This window comes from Coturnix japonica, chromosome 1, assembly GCF_054131305.1.
Source record: "Coturnix japonica strain WE chromosome 1, WE-NBRP24, whole genome shotgun sequence".
Taxonomy (NCBI): domain Eukaryota; kingdom Metazoa; phylum Chordata; class Aves; order Galliformes; family Phasianidae; genus Coturnix; species Coturnix japonica.
This window is the reverse complement of record NC_140663.1, coordinates 28,872,455-28,893,561: the sequence shown is the minus strand read 5'-3', so window position 1 is coordinate 28,893,561 and position 21,107 is coordinate 28,872,455. Positions and strand designations below refer to the sequence as shown.

The following is a 21,107-nucleotide window of genomic DNA, read 5'->3' as shown; positions in this document are numbered from 1 at the left end:
TAAAGTCTGTGACAAAAAAATAATGACACTATTTATAGGAGTTGGAAAAAGACTCGTGAATGAGTGAATTCTGATTCTTCTTATATTTGATATTTTTCTTACAGTCCTTCAGTCCAACCAAGATCTTCCCATCATGGGATAGATTAAAATTTTCACAGCTATGTGTAGCTGATGAAAAAATTATCCAAAAATGTAGCTTTCCATAGGGTGACTGAAAATTTTTTGGCAGAGATGAACGTCTCATAAGGACAAGTTGTGTAAAGTGGAAAAATCTATTCAGAAAGCTTTCTGATTGCTTCCGTGTGACGTTCCTAGGATCTTTCCCAAACTCTATCTTTAAGAGAATTCCTTAAATATAAAAACCTTAAGTTTTTCCACTGGAAGATAGTCATGCACACTGTAGACCATGACTAACCGAGAAAAAAAAAGCAAAAAACACCCCAGCTATTCAGACTGAATATTCAGACTGTTGTCCTTTGTCTAGGTTTGGGGCACAATGAGGAAGAATTTGGAATATGTTCAAAACATATAATCCTTGAAATAACTTTTAGTGAGCTGAGCCTCTGAACTGAGCATCTTGAAGAGAGAAAGGTATTGTGTTGCGTAGTTGTTTGGTATGGTAGATTCTTAGCTGTGAGCTGGAGAATGTGCAAACAACTAGAGGAAAGCAATTTTCACCTCAGGCTCTCATGGTAGCTGTCTGATCTACACTTAGAGGAGGGTGATAGAAAGGTCATCATGGAAGCTTCCCAGTGACTTTCTTCTGTAAATAGAAAGAACACTGCTGAGACTGATGACACAGATATGGGAGTAAGTTATGAACTGATAGACAAAATGGACCTCATAAATTGTTCCAAACTTGTTCACCTTGCTGTTGATTCCCTACATCAACTACCAAATTTCAAACAGTCCACAGGCTGAAAACTCATGTGAATTTCAAATTGTTGAAGGCTGTTAAGCATTTTATAAGTTTCAGAACCTGCAACTATATGCTTCTGCTAACAGCCATCTGCTCACTACACCAAATCTCCAGGTAACTGTGGCTGTTGTTAAAACAGAGTTTAGCAAATAGTTTTTAGTATCTTTTTGCCAGAACTCAGAATTGTTTAGTGACACTGTTAACATGTGAGAAAAAATCTGCTAGGATGATTAACTGCTTTGGAAATTAATTGCTACTTTGGGGTTTTATTTCCCATATATATTTTTGATGCTTCTGTATCTAGACAGTAATTCCACATTTTTGAACTTCAAGATAGGTGATAAATATTGTGTGTGGTCATCAATTTGAATCAACTCAGACTATTCCTTTAATACAACAAATCCAGCATCCATTTAAATTCAAAAAAGCAGGCTTTGGATTTTATTAATATCACAAAATAAAGTCTTTTGTTTGCGATATACATCAGCCAAGTAAAAAGAAGGAGATCACCAATGCCAGCCCATTTTTTTTTTCAGTCTTTCAAAACAGATGAATGTGTATCATTTCAAACCAGTACATTTCCTACAATATTATCCAAACACAATTCTGTCGGTTTTTTGGTTAAAGGATACCAGAACATGTTTCCATTGGTGCTCTTTCCCTCTGCATTTATTTATATTTTTGCTGTTGGAAGATCTGGAGTGTAGATGCTAGAGTGCCTCCTTGTAAAATGGAACAAAAGATTACCAGTCTGTGTGGCAGAAAAAATTACATGGAAGAGAAGACAGGAAATCACTCACTAATCCCCAACAGCTTTAGAAAAGGAAATTGTGCATTCATTCATGTCCAACAGAAGAAAGAAGTGAACCTGTCTATCTATATAAATAAATAATGTGATCATTTATGAATCCTGCTGTTTAATAAGTAGCGTCCAAATCTACCTTTATTTCCATCTAGGAGGTCCAAAACAGAATTGAGAACGTTTGTTTTCTAATTAAAGCAAAGAATTACTTTTCTGAAGGAAACAAAAAATAAATAAATAATTCAATCTCAACCATTTTCCTCAATTATTCAGTTCAGCGATTGAACTGAATAATTACATTGCCTAACTACTACTCATCTATCATTCAGGCAAAACTGGAATTGCAGTTATTAATCAAAGTACATTATGATGGTTGGCAAAATGAGTCGCTGCTCCTCCAAAATAAACTTTTTGTCAGTGAAAACTGATGCGTGTGATGCTTTGGAAAATGTTGCCATTTCTTTTAGTACGCCTATGGCTTTAGATTTTTCAAGTACCATTTCTGAAGATATTTATTTTGAAGAAAATATGACTTCATAAAATTTAGGGATTTTATAACCAGATTTTGCAAGACAAATCTTTCAATCCCAATTTGGCTTCAATTTCTTTTAAAGGAAACTTTATGTCTGAATAACTCACTTTTAAAATATTTCTTGTGGTGTTGTACTCAGAATTTCAAGCACAATTTAAATTATTTTATTAAACACAGTCTTTTTGTAGGATCCTACAAATGTTGGTAAGAATAATAAAAAATAGACTGTGTTAATGAACTGCTGTCTGAGTTAAATTTAGAAATTAGAAAAATTGTATTAGCAAGCTGCTCATTCCCATTCATGGACATTCAAGAATGGTTGGTATAGATGGCACCAGAGACTTCAGGAATCACAGCAAATCCCCAACGATTTCACAGAGAAAATAAAAATCTCAGGAGATTCTTTACAGCTGTACAATTTCTAGGAGGAATCTATATGCATATAATAAAATCAGGGAAAGAAAATAAGCATATCAAAAGAAAGAAACTTCATGGATTTTGTGAGAAAACAAAACCTTGTGAGATACTGATAGATAGGATTGCATATGTGTGAAAAATGTGCTGTGACAGCCAAATAAGTCAGCTGTACCCTATGCATCAGGCCCAGCTCTGCTAGCTGGTCAAGGGAAGAGATTATTCTGCTTTGCACTGTGCTGGAGAAGACTCATCTCAAGCACTGCCTGCAGCCTGGTGTGCCATAATACAAGGAGGACATAAATCAGAGCGTCCAAAAGAGGACTACAACGATGATGAAGGGTCTAGAGGGCAGGACGCAAGAGGAGCAGCTCAGGTCCCTGGGTTTTCTCAGCTCAGAGAAGTGGGTCTGAGGGGAGGCCTCATGGCAGCTGCAGCTTCTCACAGGGAGCGGAGGGCAGCGCTGAGTTCTTCTCTGTTGTGACAGCGACAGGGCCCGAGGGAACAGCAAAGATCTGTCAGGGGAGGGGTAGCTGGGGTTTACGGAAAGGGTCTGCACCAGAGGACGGTCAGGCCCTGGAACAGGCTCCCCAGGGCAGGTCATGGCACTGAGCTGAGGGAGTTCGAGACAGTGTTAGGACAGTGCTCTCAGAAATATGGTTTGAATTTTTTGTTGGACCTGTGTGGAGTTGTTGGGTATGATCATACTTTTGGGTCCCTTCCAACTCAGGATGTCCTATCATTCAATGATTCAGTGATTCTAATGCTTGAAGGTATTCAAGTGAAAACTGAAGATTTCAGTCCATTAGCATTTACTTTTATCCTTAATTGAGCAATATTTTTTTTTTTTTTAGCATGGCATTTACATTCAGGGGGGTAACATATGTTTACCATGCAAGAGATAGCAACAATGTAATTGATCGAGGTTAAAAATCATAAGGTTAAATATCAAAAACAAACTGAAAAGAGCAGTGCTGGACCCAGTTCACTGTACAAAGAATGGTTTTACCACTATGTATTTTTAAATTTCATTTTAATCTTTGTTTGGTCTATGCCTCAAAATAGATTATTTATGAATATTACATATGTTCAGATATGCAAATATTACAGTGAGCTAGAATCTAAACAGAATAGCTGACATAGCTGAATCAACTTTTCCATGTCAAGAAAATTACTGATAACATTACTTGAAAATAAATATTGCAGTTATTAGAAATCAGAAAATAAAGGTCATTTCTTTTCATAAAAGTTGTGTTTTGTATTCAACAGTTCAGTTAAGAAATGGTACACCTTTGTTTCCTAGTAGCTTTTTGCACATGTTTATAAAAGGCGCATAAATAGCATGCAAAGGATGTTAATCAGTTGTCTCTGATTTCAAACAACCAATCAAATTACATAAATAAAAAATAATTTAACTGTAGCCTCAAGCCAAGTGACAAGCAAGTAGGATCTGGAAACACTAAGAAAGAAGTGAATGAAGAGTTATCTATATCCACTATTTTTGTTTCTACGGACATATTCCTCTTCTGCACAGAAATTGGTATTAGTAATAAATGAATGTTTTTGTATATGCATGGAATACAGAAGAACTTCCCAATCAGAATAATTGAGGAAAGTCCTGGGTGTCCAGATGTTTTTTTGAGTAATTTATGAGAGTTAGTTGTACTTATGGTGTGGTTAGGGATAGCAAGAGGCTGGTAGCACATTCACTGCCAGTTGTATTTTTTCTGCTTAGGAAACCTATCAGTTCTGTTTCTTAATGCAGATATAAGAGATTTTAAGGTCTTAGCTAAATCTGAATAGTTAATCTACACATGTATCTGTGAATATTTTTAAATTGAATCTGTGAGCATTTTTAAATTGAAAATAATTTCTACTAAAGAATGAAAGTTTTAAAAAGCATTTACGTACTTTCAGAAATTTTACACGAAAATTTTATTTCTTTTCCTTTTTTCCTTTCTTCTTTTCTTTTCTCTTTTTTCTTTCTTTTTTTTTTTTTTTTGATTGTTAATCATACATATTTTTCTTCGTAATTTTCCATAAATATATATGGACAAAATGGACATATTAGACACCAGTACAGGAATAGCAGTTAATGAGCAAAAATGTGTTTAAATACAATGTAATGCAGTGCATAAGCATTTTACAGGATTAATATACATTATGAACACTGAATTTTGTCAAGTCAAAAAAGCATTTGGCATCTAGAAAGAAAATGTTATCATCCACCCGGATCTCTTTGGAACATAAATAGCACCTCTAGCTAATCGATTGTCAAAACAAATCAAAACAAAAAGTTTAGCCAACATATTCAAGTAAAAACCATACAGTATTGCAAAATACAAAAAGGAAGAAAAAAAAAAATAGTAGCCAGCAACAGTGGCAACAGCATGTTGAATTATTGCATAGGAATACCAAGTTCTGTTAGTAGACTGCAGACATTGTGAACTTTCTAAGTAAGCCAGAATTGGAAAATACATCTATATCACAGATCAGGAAGGGTATTTACGTATGTGCTTTATGTACCACTCTGAAAAATGTATTAAAAATAAAAATAAAAAATTAAGGTAATACTTCTTAAGAGTCGGAGACAAATGTAGGCATTTCACAGACTTGCCTACCTGCAGACAGAATAAAAACAGCACGTGAAAAATGTATTAAAAATTGCCACTGTTTTTATAATTTACTGTTCAGGAGAGTTCCCCACAATAATTTAAGTGGAATAGTGTTTGCAGAGACCTCAGTTTCCTCATTTTCCATAGTTTTTACAAGAATATCTTGTCTTTCAATATCTCATATGATCTTGCAATACGTACTACAGTGTTGAAAAATCAGTCTATGATTCACAGTCTGTTCACAGATAATATTTTCAGTTCAGTTTTCACAACCAACCAACCACTGCATACTCAGTGGAGAAGTTCTAGCCTAACAATGAAAATTCTCAGTGAATTTAGGACAACTTCTGCTTGAGCCATGCTTGAAATACCAGTGTTATGAAATAATGAAATTTTCTGAAGGAATTATGATATAAATAAAACCATCAGAAACTGAAAAATAATACTTTACTGTTGTAAAAAATCTCTACATTTTTCTATCATTTGCCAAAATCTTTTTTCTGTGTACAAGTGTGTGTCATTTATTAGGCACAATATGCAACTTACTCTAAAACATTATATATATTTTATATATACATAAATATATATAATATATATATATTAGAGTTTTATATATAAGGGAATACATATATATACACATACACACATACAGATATATATTCCCTTATATATATATTTATATATACACTTTCAAAAGACACAAATCACTTTCTAAGAAAATAATAATAAAATGAAGGTTATGAACTGCTAGAAAAAGGCTTGAAAGGAAACAGATATTCACTTCAGGAGTTAAACAGATTTGTTCGGATATTCATCCTCTCTATTTATAATTTACATTCAGAAGGATTATTTTGTTGTTGTTGTTTTTGCTTTCTGTTTTTGCTTATTTACATTGACAAAGTAATACATATTGTGCGTTAATTGAGGGACCGATTCACTACTCATTATTATGTGGACATAACTAAATTTGCCAGTTGCAATAAATCCTGCATTTATTGTGTTATGTCTGATATTCCTGAGATTTGATATGGTGAAAGTAAGGCTGAAGTCTCCACTGAAGACAAATCACTTCTGAAGTCTGATAAAGCTTGTCTGATTGTATACTTATGTTGACTTCAGTGGACTTTATGGACTGTTCTAGAAGGCAAGAATGGTTTTAGACTAAGCAGAAGAGTATATTTAATCAAACAACTCTCTTTTTTTGCAATCATTATTTCTTGTCCCCAGTTAAGTGTTTTGTAACCAGATTCCCCAGCTTTGCCCACGTAAGAGAAAGAAAGCTAAAATTCTGTATTCAATTTTTTGTCTCAAAAAAAAAAAAACAAAACCCAACACAAAACAAACAAACAACAAAAAAACAAACAAAAAAATACAAACCTTTTCCCCCTTCCTTCCTTCCTTCCTTCCTTCCTTCCTTCCTTCCTTCCTTCCTTCCTTCCTTCCTTCCTTCCTTCCTTCCTTCCTTCCTTCCTTCCTTCCTTCCTTCCTTCCTTCCTTCCTTCCTTCCTTCCTTCCTTCCTTCCTTCCTTCCTTCCTTCCTTCCTTCCTTCCTTCCTTCCTTCCTTCCTTCCTTCCTTCCTTCCTTCCTTCCTTCCTTCCTTCCTTCCTTCCTTCCTTCCTTCCTTCCTTCCTTCCTTCCTTCCTTCCTTCCTTCCTTCCTTCCTTCCTTCCTTCCTTCCTTCCCTTCCTTCCTTCCCTTCCTTCCTTCCCTTCCTTCCTTTCCTTCCTTCCTCTCTTTCTTCCTCTCTTTCTTCCTCTCTTTCTTCCTCTCTTCTCTCTTTGTCTCTTTCCTTCTCTCTCTTTCTCTTTTGGGATGAAGAACGCAAAATATTCTGCAACACTTTTTGTAACACTTTTTGTATGTACTAATGTCCTAATGTTTCCATTTTGTTTCTTCCTCTAATTCAGAAATAGAAAGAAATAGAAAAAGGCAGCATCTCACAGAAAGGGCAGTAGACTTTGGATACTTAAATGACACATTGATTTTCTTCACACCAGTTCAGTGATGCAAAAAATATACCAGTATGGCTTAAGTCTTCAGATCTACTAAAAATACTGATAAAACAAATGCAGTCATCAGTATGTAGTGCCTTAAAATTACTATGAATTACTTCAAATATTTTGGAGACTGTCTAATAATCTGTGCAAGTTTAAACACAGTGCTTTTTGTTAGCTGTATTCTTTCAGGGTCATGCAAGTCTCCAAACTGTAATTGAGAGGTAGACAACAGAGGAAAAAAAATTGCAAAATAATAACATGTAAATGATATTGAAATTATACAGCAATACTTATGCAAATTGGGATTTAAAAGATGCCTATACATGCAAATGCTTTAAATATGTATGCACAAACATCAGGAAAGTGCATATTCCCCCCCCCCCCCCCCCCCCCCCAAATAGACCAGAGAGCCTTGATAAAATTTATGTCATCTCTGATAATAAGTATTTTCTAAAAATCCCTTTATAATCCTCAGTAGGAGTAAAATACAAAACAGTAATCTATAGAGAAACTAACAAAAAATGCCTTGGTTGAATTTTGTTAAAGGCAAAATTGCTAGTATCCATTGCAGCAAGTTAATCTAGCCAAATGTATTGTGGGTTTCATCAAGAGAACTGTGACCAATGGATAGGGTAAGGTGATTTGACCCCTCTACTCTGCTCTCTTCCCATCTGAGGTACTGTGTCCATTTCTGGGGCCCTCAACACAAGATGGACATGGAGCTGTAGTAGCAGGTCCAGAGAAGGGCCATGAAAATGATCAGAGGGCTGGAACACCTGTATGAAGGCAGGCTGAGAGAGCTGGGACCATTCAGCCTGGAGAAGAGAAGGTTCTGGGAAGACGTTATAGTGGCCTTCCAATACTTGAAGGGAGCCTGCAGGGAAGCTGGGAAGGGACTTCTTTATTAAGTCATGTAGCAACATTATGAGGGGAAACAGCTTTAAACTGGAAGAGGGTAGATTTATACTACTGTTATCAGGAAGAAATTATTTACTGTGAGGGTGTTGAGACACTGGAACAGGTTGCCCAGAGAGGTTGTGGATGACCCTTCCCTGGAGGTGTTCAGGACCAGGCTAGATGACGTTTTGAGCAATCTGGTTGAGTGGAAGTTGTCCCTGCCTATAGAAGGGGGGTTGAAACTAGTTGATCATAAATGGTCCTTCCAACCCAAACCATTCTATGATTCCGTGATTCTAAGAAAGTGGTCACTGTTGTTTAGTGAAATCCTGATGGCTACATCTGATCTGGCTGTATGTTCTATCTGTAGTTTATTACATAAGTAAGTGAATAATACCTTACTTCCCCTCAACCATATAAAGTAGCAAGTGAAGAAAAAAAAATTACGTAGGCATTTGAGGAAGACAGTGACAGCAAGTATTTAACAAAAGTCATTCTATGCCATTTGTAAGTTTTTTGTGTAATGTCAGAATGGAAAACTGGGAGTCAGGAGAATCTTCAAGTTGAATAAGAGGGGTAATGAAGTTACAAAAATAGTAAATAGGGATGCATTTCTAATGGAAAATAAAATCAATATGATTTCTGTATGGTTAAACCTAGGGAAGAGTAATCCTACTACTTGAGGGAGTGCATGATGCATTGCTACTTCATAGAATCTTTATGGACGATTGTACAATACTACTACTACTAATAATAAGAATAATAATTGAAATTTGTTTATCAGCACAGCTTGTGACTTTGTGACTCTTTACAGACTTCTCTGGGTTAAGTTTTGAACAGTTATGTACATGCTGTTAAACCTTTTAAGTACAGTGGATGTTGCTATGCAAAAATGCCATAAAAATTAATGTGAATGTGAAGTAACAAAGTCAATGAAATTGTTGCCATTACCTTCAACAGCAAGGAAAGCTGAACTCACTCTTATAAGGAAATTATCATTAGAAAATTGAAGAAAATAATAATAACCTATTTGAAGACAACTTTTTCCAATCCTGTCAAAACAGTTCACAAATCACCCACCTGAAACATAAGTACTGCAGTCTGACTACAACATCTTGTATGTGAACCTGAGGGAGATACAAAACTGGCGACAGCTGAAAGCACAGTTCAGTGGTGAGAAGTGGCAAGGGTGAACATTTGTTCCTCAACAAGTACTGAGAATTATTCAAGAGAAGGCTTTCTCTGGAGTTGAAAAGGTCAAAACAGAAGAACCATTGTGCTATAAAGAATTATAATGTCAAAAAAAATCTAAAGAGATAAAAGTGTCTGGATAAGTACTCTGAATTTATTTAAAATTTAACCTTGACGTTAAATAGTTGGAGATTGATTATTTTCTTTCCTACTAATTTAATGATTTTGGCATTATTTGATTGATTGAATGTAAAAAACATGATAATCTAGCTCAGAAATATTGTAGCAGACAGATAAAGAGGATGAAGTATACATGAGATTAAGGCTAACTCAGGGTATGCTTGCAGCGAAAGAGACTACAGACTTCATGTTGTGTAACAGATGCATGTGGTACATCTTAAAATTTGAGAGTACATTTCATGACTGTAAAGCAAAGGCATCTCCTAATCTTGACCCTACAGTGCTCCATAGTGAAGGCTGTCCAATGTAACTAAAAGCACGGGGACATAAATAAATGATATGTATATGGGTCTCATTCTTAAAGTAGAATGGTAAGGAAATTATTTGCAGTAATGACTTCAGCTCAGTGCAAGAAAGAACAACATTCTGGGTTTTATAGGCAAGTTATATTCACTTCACTACTTTAATGCTCATAGAATTAACTGAAGGCAGTTTATTATTAATATTAAAGTAAGAACTACATATTAAAATACCACTTTAGAACTCTTATTTGGAAGACTTTTTCATTTCTGGCATTTTCTGCATAGATATGGCTCCAATCTTCTTCATTATGCTATGTATTCAAAATTCCATAACACTCAGTAATAGCAAGTGCATTCTGATTATTTTTGTTGTTACAGTAGTAGTTGCCAGTTTTAAGAAGAAAAGAATGAGAAGGATGTGAAGAAATGTTTCACTCGATTCGGTTCGCGTCTTACGTTGTTTCAGTTGCCTGATACATCATTTTACCTTATCATGTGATTAAAAGTTGTACATTGGTGAATGGTGGTAAAGCAGCTCTTTCATTCCTACTACTGACATAACTGACCAGAGATGAAAGATTAGGAGTCCTCCAGAGAATATATACAAATGTTGGTTTCCTCTGAGATAGTAATATCGTTCTTGCTACTGCAGGTTTGTCTATAGCTCAAAAAATCTTGTTTTTTTCCCTTATTTCCTATGCTATGTTTTATCGTATTCTGCAGTCCTTCATGAAACAGGCAGCTGTTGCATGATTCCCAAGAGCCTCTTTCTCGAGCCCCTAATGGTCAATATCAATTTTTAATGGGCTCAAATCAAAAGTTGATACTTACTGTCTTTTACTGTGTCCTTAATCATGCTATGTTGCGGGTCTTTTCTTTTTCCCTTTGGTTTATTGGGGTTTTGTTTGTTTGTCTGATTGTTTTGCAGAGATAATAAGCACACAGATTTTTGCCTCGGTCATTTTTGATCTACCTCTATACAGAACTCTTCAAATAATCTCTGTCTGACACCTGCTGTCAAGAGCAAAGTGATCTTCCCTATGACTACTCCTTAGCTGATGATTCAGTTCATCCTTTGCAATCCAGCATTATTACTGATACTCCTAACTGTATGACAGCTTGCCATTTATGAAACTCCACAACTCTGGACATGTGGGGCATTTTCAGACTGGATTCTGGAACTCCCACTGTATTTCCATGCTAGAGCAATGCTTTTATCTCAAAGGGTGTTGTCTGGATTTCATTTTGAAAGAAGGTATATTTATTTCTCTGACCTGCAACTTTACTGGGATTATATCACTTTCCTTTAAACCATTCACTGCTCAAATCTGGGCATATAAATCTTATTTTCTTCTAAAACTCTGAAATAAACAATTTTCTTATTTCTGAAGCACCTAAAGGACTTGGAGAAGTTGTCTGGATTTCCTGTGCCTAATTAGGTAAAAAGAAGATGCAAAGTTCTGTACCATCTTGCTAGTGGATTCATGATGTTTCTTCTCCAAAACGGTGCTGAGATAATGAAAATTTCAGCATTACTATGGAAGTTCATAGCAAATAAGATGATAATCCTGCAAGACAGAGGCAAACAATTTTTTTTTTCATTTTTTTTTTTTCCTTTTTTTCTTTTTTAAAAAGAATGAAAATAATCAAATTGAATGCCGCTCTTAAGAAACCGGCATTTGCACTTGGTAGTTTTCATTATTGTATTTCTTTTGTTATTGGCACTTCAAATTGTGTTTAACATATCTGTCTGTCCAGCATACTTAAAGCTGTACAAGATGTATTTGAGGGCTAAAAAAACCCCAAACTTTTTTCCTGAATTGAATGCATGTGTATCCTGCATAAATAGTGAATAAATGTTCTATGAATCAGACCCTTAATTTTCACATCTTCTGTGGCTTATGTATGCAACTCTGCAAAACGAAGAGCACCCTTCCTTAACTATGAATAGAACAGAAAAATTTTTATTTAAAACCTTCGGAAGCTTGCACTTTTCAATTTCAAGTGCAATGCTAAATCTTTTTTTTTTTTTTTTTTTTTTTTTTTTTTCTTTCCCTTTTAACCTAAAGGAAGAGAAACAATTGTGTATATCTCAACTGATATGTGTATGTGAAACAAGGCCAAATATCCTGCAAAAAATGGTTTGCTAATACAAAGCTCCCAGACTTGTACTGGCAATGTACTTTGCAGCAGTTTTGGTTAAACCAGTAACATGAAATAGAAGTAGCTTTTCATAAATATATGGGAAGGGGAGATGGAAACTGGTATGAAGTTACCTGCCCTCAAGAACCTGAATTTAGACCTTACATCTTCTTATCAACCAGTTAATGACTTGCCAGTGAACTCAAGCATCCACACTGATGTCACTGCCATGAAGCAACTGAACAAATTGGCTTCCACTTCTGCTAGTTTATCCTAGTTTAAAATACTTTCATTTAGCTTATTTTGAATTAGCGAGGTCTGAATGTACTTGTGTTCAAATGTATCTGTTGAAGTACAACATAGCCACCTATTACAGGAGGAAACAACCTCCGCTGTTTATTACGTTTTATAAATTGTGCCCACCAATTGATTGCCTTCCAACCTTAACTTTTACATTCCTATTGTAACTGTTTATATAGACATATTGAATATTTTGATCTAGTGGGCATACAAATGAGAAAAAAAAAGTTTTCATTGTGCTTCATTCGCATAATTTTGAAACATACATTTGAGCTCATATTGTTTTATGATATTAGTAGTAAATACAGTTTGGGCACATCAATTCAAAAGACATTAACAGTACTCTATTAATGAACACAAAATATCTTCCCATATAACAGTAAGAGATGCTTTTGCATTTGATGTATTTTTGAAACAAAACTTTGTTGTGTGAAGAATTTACAGCTAGTTTTCTGGACTCTTCACTGTCCAGAGTCATAGTTTGGATGGTCTCATTATATGGAGACACTACCTCTGTAACCTCAATTTTGCATCACTGAAATAAATAAACTGTAGATCTAACTCGGAGTCTTGACATGGGGCAAAAATCTGTTCCCATCCAATATTGTAACTGATCATTATTAACACAGAACCTGGCTTGTGTCCTGAAGGCATATTTCTAATGGAAGTCATAAATGTTGTCTTCTGGGCTACACTGTAGATTAAATATTGGTTTCTCTTTCTGAAGGATCTTCAAGAGTTTTGTCAGCTCTGCTGGCAGCATCTTCATTCTCATTATTTGTTAGTGGTTCTGCCTCCTTCAAGTCAGCGTTCTTCTGTGCTTTCTGTTTCTCATCTTCTAACTTCTTCTCTTTTGCTAGAAGCCTGTAGTTAATGGCATTGCCAATGAACAACCAGATGCTGGCTACAATCACAATCACTCCACAGACAAAATACATGTATTGATATTCACCAGTAACATCCACTAACCAACCTGAAGTGGAAAAACAAAAGGAGAGAAAAGCATTTTTTAGAATAGAATACTTAATACAGTCTGAATATTTCTCTAGGATAAATATCTATATATGACCTGATTTTAATGCTGAAGCAAAAAAAGCACTTCCAAAACATTCTAATTGTCTAAAATATATAGTGGACCTCTAACAAAACCTATGCTGGTTCAACTAGAAATTGTCACTGGAATCACTGGCATTGATAAAATATTGAAGAACAAAATAAGTAAAGCTTAATGAATAATGACAGACAGTTTTCAGTTCCTTCATTTTCTTTCATTGTCTTATTATTTTATTCAGCTCCTTACTTTGCTTCCTATTGTTTTGGAGTGACTGTCTGACACTCATGGAGGCTGTACACAGACAATAGGATGGGAAGAAAATGTGCCTTCTTAGACTGCTGTCACTGTGCATCAACTGCTCGTTTTTCATTTTTATTTTCCCGTGACTGGTGAAAGAAGTAGAAAGGCTTATCTCTTCAGCCATCATCCTCCCTCAACTTCTGATTTTTGAACTCTGAAGCCTCTACCTAAATATTCACAATTCTAATATTAGTTTGGACATGACAAGGAAAATACAGTATTCTTCCATTTTATGAGCCATTCTTTCTGATTTTTTCAATTCCCTAATCAACATTTGTACATATGCAAGCATTCGGCTTTGAACACAGCTACACTATCATTAAAATTCAAAATATAACCTGCACAGTTCAATTTAGTACTTACTTATATGCTTCTATTGGGTTGTAGCCATAATGCCCTAATTCACCTGAGACACATTTACAAGCCATCAGACTATTTTAGTCTTTTCTTTATTCCACAACTCTAGCATTAGGTAGTGCTGCAAGTGTATAATTCACTTATTGTAAATAGTACAATTTGCCATTTTTTATTCATACGCAGTCTCATAAAATTGATTAAAAATCAGATTCTGCATTAGCATTACTTCAGCATAATATTTTAAAGAACATGAACAAGTCAAAAATGGAATTTAGATTTTTCAAGTGTTCATCCCCTTGGTTGTCTCTGTTTAACAAGAGCAATCAATTACGTATCATTACAGCGCAAATACTTGTAGTTATAGGACAACACATAGCCTTTTGAAACTTGTGCAAACTTAACACATTAAAAAATAAATACTCATATATGCCATTGTACCATTAATATTGAATTTAAATTTTTTCGATATTGATATCCATTTCAGAGCCTGGCTGAAAAAGCCAGACTCTGTCAGTCACGGATGGCTCCCTCCACTAGGTGGCACAGAAAGAATCTGTGTGAGTTGTACGTTTCGTTCTGCCATTACCAAAATGAACTCAAATGTTAAAAGAAAAGGCAAATATGGAATATCTTGATGTCTGTTAAAAAAATACGTGTACAATTATTATTGTATTGAAGTGTGTTGAATAGTTCAGGATTATTTAAAATTCATAAAAGAATGCTTTTTTTTTTTTTTCTTTTTTAGATAAACTTCAATAAGTTTCTTTTCATCATTTTTGGCACCTGATTCCCAACAGTTACAAATGTAGCCCAAACTATACAACTTATCTGCTTTTTATCTCCCATTACTTGCACTGAAAAGAGAAGTTAGTAACATTAAAATTTTCAGTCCAGGAAGGATTATTCAAATACTGATGTTTGAATGTCTCAAACCTATCTACTGGCTGAATCTACTTGTTCAGAAACAGGCTGCACAGTTGGCTAAAGGGGAAGTGTGGTGTGGCATTCACAGCTGGGCACAATGCTATGCAACACCATGCTGGAGTCCGGCCTGAGCGGCTAAGCCTGACTCTGTCTGTTCCACCACCTCTCTGCTGGTTTATTCTGTCTAGATATGAAAATTCTCTCCATTTACACAATTAAGGTGTTCATTTTAAATGTAAGAAAGCATTCCTTCAGCTGTGATTAAGCTGGAAAAACTATAAGTCACTCTGTAATATCTTCAAAGACTGAGCAGTGGATCTGATGAATTCAAGAGAGTAAGAATTGTTCTGGTGAAGAGCAAAGTGGAACTGAATATATGTAAATTAAGGCAGCAAACACAGTTCTAAATACTATCAGGAAATCATACATTTGTCACCTGAATTTAAGGGCTAGTCGAGATACACTCATAATCTATCTACTGCAAATGTACTCCATGTACACTTTCATATTTTCATATGGATACAAAACTGAAATGCAAAGATAATAAATGTAATGTAATACTTTACAGTACATTCCCAGTCACAGAGAAAACACGAGATAACATTAAGTAGAATTATTTTATGAATTCATTAGCAAACTGCAAGTTCATGTCTGGGAAAAAAAAAAAAAAAAAAAAGAAAAAAAAAAAAAGGAATGAAAGAGATTCTTACCTCCTAGAGGAGGGCCTATGAGCACAGGGCAGCATTCCACGATGGTTACCAGTCCAACTGCACTGGAAAATCTGGCAGCACCAACAAGGTCCATCAGAGTCTCAAAAAGTACACTGCTAACCATTCCAAATGCAAACCCAAAAAATACGGCATATATCACCAAACCAGTGTAATTTGTTGCCAGAGGGCACAAGATATGACAGATGCCATTGTAGAAGACAGCAAAGCTAAAAAAGTACTGGATCTTTGGCCGAATAAATTTAGAGTTTGCCACAAGTCCCATTGAAGGTCTAGCAAACATATCTACAAAGGCTAAGATGGATAGCAAAAAAGCAGCAGAATATTCATCAATTCCTTTGTGTTTGGCATAAGGAGCCAGGAATACGATTGGAGCAAAGAAACCAACAAACATAATAACATTTCCTGACAAATAGATCAGAAACCCTCTGTGTTTGAAGAGGGATAGGTCTAGGTATTTATTGATAGTTTGCCAAATAGACTTCTTGTTGTTTTTGTGCAGGGCAGAATCTCCTGTGCCTTTTTCAACATCTTTTTTCACAGGAGGGACTGGTTTTGGTCCAACAGGCCTCATAAGTGACCCAGCCACACAGCAGTTCAAAAGTAGTCCTCCCAGAATGAGAAAGCTTCCTTTCCAACCAAATGCATTAAAGAGGAATTGATTGAGAGGTGCCAATGTGCTCAGAAACACTGGACTTCCAGCCATGGCCAATCCATTAGCAATGGGACGCTTCTTATAGAAATATTTGCCAATCATGGTTAAGGCAGGTTGTAAGTTGAATGCCAAACCCAGACCTAAAATACAAATACAAATAGTACAAAGTATTATTGCATATGATGAACTACAGAACATACAGCATGCTGTTGCCAAGTTATTTTTTAAATTACCAATATCTAATTTAGTGATTTTGAATGAAAATGAAAACCAGCTAGCATGAGAAAATGAAATGTCTTTCTGTCTGTCTTAATGTCAGGACTACATCATAGTGGTATTCTGTCATATTCACCTGTAGCATTTTAATTTAAGCCAAAATTCCTTGCTGTGTTTCAGCAGCAATAGAGACAGTGGAGTGACACAGAAAATATGGTATCAGCACCATAATTCTATTTTTTCTTTTTATTTAGAAACCTGTAACAATTCTCTCTTGGCTCATCTCACAAAAGTTACTAAATGTCACCTCAGCTACAATGAAAGTAGGGTGAATTTAAACAAATAAATCTCCTCCCTTTTTATTTCTAGCCCCATTTAAGATCAAGATTGTGTATAAAAGTGGAAATTAAAAGAGATAATTATTTTGGAGCACGTTCAGATCTACATCCCCATGTATGGAAGTCCCCACTACCTGTGGAATAGTTACAGAAGAGAACAAGTATGGGAACAGTCCACACATTCACACAAGGATATGAGTTGCACCTCTAGGCCTTCTGTCCATATTAAAATATCTCAGTGATAAAGGCTAAGTAGCTATTAATTAATTCATTTTTTAAAAGATACTTTTGGTAAGTACGTAAATTAATTTGCTGGGTTTACAACTACTTCATTTTCTTAGGAAATATTCAGGCTTTTCATGACATAGGAATATTTTTTCTTAAGGCTTGACTTTGATTTTACACAGAAAGCTTCAGAACTGAAAGCTACTATATTTTCTGTGGGAGAGAACCTACAGAAAGCTGGGATTAGGTTCTGCATTTTTACTAGAATTCTGCTACCCTCTGCCACCCTGCTTGATGCATAACATGATTGAAAGCTAAAACAATGAAAGTGAAATGCTACACAAATTACTGTAATAAGTGCTGTCAATTTTTATACCATAATTACAGTGCGGCATGGAAGAGTACATACATACAGCATTTATTGAATAAAATCCTCAGTTATTCCTGAAATATTCAATGAAATAATTTAACATCATACTGGCTAATTTAAAAAATTAACACATTTACATAGCTGAAATGAGCTGATATTTCTACCTTCTTGTTTTGCATGTGCAATGCCTTGCACGGGGTGAGTTCTTCCTCAGTAATGGGTTGTTGGTACAACAGTATTAGAAATAATATAGTATTACATTTTAAAGAACATTCTTACCTCCAACAACCCCAATACATATATAAAGCTCCAGAACGCTATTGCAGAAAGAGGAAGCAATCATGCCAAATGAACACAGGATACCTCCTGCAATCATCACTGGTCGGCTACCATACTTATTCACCAGAATGCTGCTTATGGGACCTGTTGAAAGAAGAAAAAAGCATTAGCAGATAGCAGGTAACTCTGTCATACATGTCTTTTTCCTCAAGATATGTCGGAATGTTTTACTTCTTCTCTTTTCCATCCTGGAAAATGTTTAGCTGTTTCTGTACCAATTTGTCAGAGAAACAGTTTGCAGACACATGAATGTGAATGTGGATATACTGTCTCCATGACAGTATAAATGTTGATTTGTCATGGAGATGGATCAAAAGATTAAAGACATCAGACAAGCAAGAGGGATTGTTACAGTTCACAAGTAATCAATACTAAGATTGAACAGTGGAAGTTTTGAAAGTGCAAGGGCTGAAGAATTTCGCATATGAGACAGACATCACAACTCTGCTTAACATAGCAAGAAAAATCTCCAGGCAAGCAAACTAAGAACTGATCCTGTTGATACTGTAGCATGTCAGTATGTCTTGGACCCTGACTTAAAGTCACCCATAGACTTAGAAACACTGTCAAATCAGAATGTGTATCACTGGCCCCTAACACTCATTTTCTCCTTCATCCTACTACCTTCAGAGAGGCAGTTAGCAGGCAGTAGGATGATTACGGGTTGTCTGGGAAAATCTAAAATATGGTTTAGCATAAAGATTTTGAAACTTTAAAAATATTACTACAAGTCCATTTTTCAGTTTCGACTGCAGTTCGGTTTATGGTGTAATTACGTCCACACTAAACAAACAGCTAGTATGCAATTTAGCATGACATGCATTATCTGTTTCTTAAACGACCATGACTAGAATAGATGGCATGCTACATATCAAGATTAAGAGGTTGTCAAAGCTCTTTAGGCAAACCTGCACACCATCTGATTGCACTATATTTGGCCCAAACCATTATGAATTGCCTTGTTTTTGCAATAACTAAACTTACCCAATTCAAAAATAAAAACACCAATATTAAAAAGCAATAAATTTTAAATACAAAACAGGCACTTGGCATAAAGTGGAATGCCAAGCACTGCACCTCATTTCATTGCAAAACACTTTTAAGTCTCTCACTATAAATATCTGAAGGAATAAATGCCAGAATTTTCATGATGCAAAAAAATCCCCAATTCCACCAAATTTAAGACTGTATATTTCATATGTATACTGTTATTTTGGACTCCACTGTTTTGAATTACTGTAAACGTATTAAATGACTATCATGAACATACTGTAAATGTTAAATATCTACAACAAAAATCCTTACCACGTGCTGAATGACCAAATTTTAGCTAACTTCCTTAAGGAAACAAACATCTACCATAGTATTGCTCTGTACCTGCTCACCTTTTCTAACAGCTAGTGAATACAAAGGTTAGCTTGAAATTAATTTGAGTGATAAACATGTCAAGTTGACTAACTGAATATTTAGAGTTCTAATTTCAGTGATGCTTGGATCTTACAGTCTGTATTTGAGAAACAGTTTGTGGCCCAAAAAGCACAGGCAATAAATGGGGCTTCTTGTCCAGGCAGCCCAAGCATTGCCAAATGTGCTCAGTTCTGTATGAGTAATGGAATGGGCCTAAAAACACTTCCTGTTCTTCCCCAGGAAGATGAAGGTGGTGGAACAGAGAAGAAATGGGACTGCTATTTTACTAGGAAGGTAAAGGATACTCAAAGCAAAGGTGTTAGGGCTCATCTTTTTAACATAGAAAACAGGACAGAAGACTGTTATGTTTGCTTCTCACTGATTAAGCATGAAAGTGGATTGAAACCTCCAGACTTAAAAACTCATTAATAGAATGGCCCACTAAATATACAGTAGCCCAGAGATTTAATGAATGATTTAAAATCACATATGAAACATTACACCATTTAGCAGACATTTTACATTGTGAGATAATCAGTTTGTCTTTATTTCTACTTGAGGGGAGACACTGAGAAGAACCATGGTGAGGTGAGGTTTCTCCTTTGGGGACATATGAAGAAGGCACTGAGACATGAGGGATGGATAACTTATGCTCAGACCACTTCTAAATATACCATGCATTCCTCTCTTTTAATGAAATCACAAATTGTTTTATACAGATATGTCTGGAAAATCAGTAATTGGGCTCAAGTCTGAATTTGAAAGAAAGCCCTTTTAAAATACATGAGCAATATATTTTCTTTTGTTAAAGAAAAAACAAACAAACCAACAAAAACCCCACAACTTTAACTCAAAGTAAAAAGTTTTGGGCCTATATAAAATATTTTTTATATTGTTGAAAAAAATAATATTAAGGTAAATTTTCTGTAAATTAATTTGATCATATGAAAATTGTGTGGTATTTGTTAATTTCCCCAAAAAATATATCAGCAATAAACACTGACTTGCTGTAGTCATACTTAGAATGTTCCTTGGGGCAGAAGTAAGGAACAATGCATTTGGGAGAATATTAGGTCAAAGTATTTACAGATTTATTCACTACAGGCAGCATCTTGTGTTGTACCCTTATGTAAGAACTTTAGAAATTATCTAGATAGCAAAAGACCTGATAGCAATCTGTTTCTTTTCTCATTAAACAAAGACTGTGAAAAGCCAAGATAGGTGTGAGACCATGTGAAAATGATGAGGTAAACACATAGCACACTATCAAGTGTTGGAAAGGAATAGAATGGAAAAATATTGTTGTGCAATATTGATACACTGCTGACCTAATTTAAATAAATCTGTGGATCAAAAGACAGCATTGCACAATGTTGACATTTTTCCAACTGTAACTACATGAAAGACAAGCTCTGCAGTACCATTTACTGCAAAGGAATAGGAACTGTAGTATCCATGTTCTTTGATACTGTTCCACCGAACCTTCCTTCCTTCTATAAGGCAGGATAATATGTCAGATTCTTGTTTGCTCAGTTGTCTGGGGAAGATATTTGCTTTTGAAGGTTTTCCTATAGGGAATGGGAAATGTTTAGTCTTCATAGCACAATACATTCAGGGACACAGCTTTGCAAACAGTTCAGAAACAAGAAAACTGCATCTCTGTGGATCTTAACTGTGGCAGCCAGTCCAGGACTTAAGGACTTACAGCTTTTCAGATCAAATAATACAATGTCATCCTCACCTAAAAGGTGTGTTAGCTCAAGGCCAAGTATGCATGTATCAATTTAGGCAGGTAGTGGGCAAAGACATCAGAGGAAAGTCAAAGATACCTGGTGTATCAGAGCTCTGAACTTTCAAATGACCTAAACTTGGACTGTACAAATTAAAAATTCTTTTAAAATT

The 21,107-nt window shown here is 35.3% G+C and overlaps 1 protein-coding gene across 5 annotated transcripts in view; it reads right to left on the bottom strand.

Annotated features, from left to right (window-relative positions):
- Positions 1–9,979: 9,979 nt before the first annotated feature.
- The window catches only part of SLC16A7 (solute carrier family 16 member 7), an 80,334-nt gene continuing 69,206 nt past the window's right edge, over positions 9,980–21,107 (bottom strand). For all 5 annotated transcript variants that reach the window (XM_085536536.1, XM_015855221.3, XM_032443278.2 and 2 more), the window contains 3 exons: positions 17,739–17,882; positions 15,638–16,450; positions 9,980–13,265 (listed from right to left, as the gene is read on the bottom strand). In XM_085536536.1, the coding sequence (XP_085392662.1) occupies positions 12,994–13,265; positions 15,638–16,450; positions 17,739–17,882 (1,229 nt within the window). In that variant the 3' untranslated portion in view covers positions 9,980–12,993. The remainder of the gene's footprint in view (positions 13,266–15,637; positions 16,451–17,738; positions 17,883–21,107) is intronic.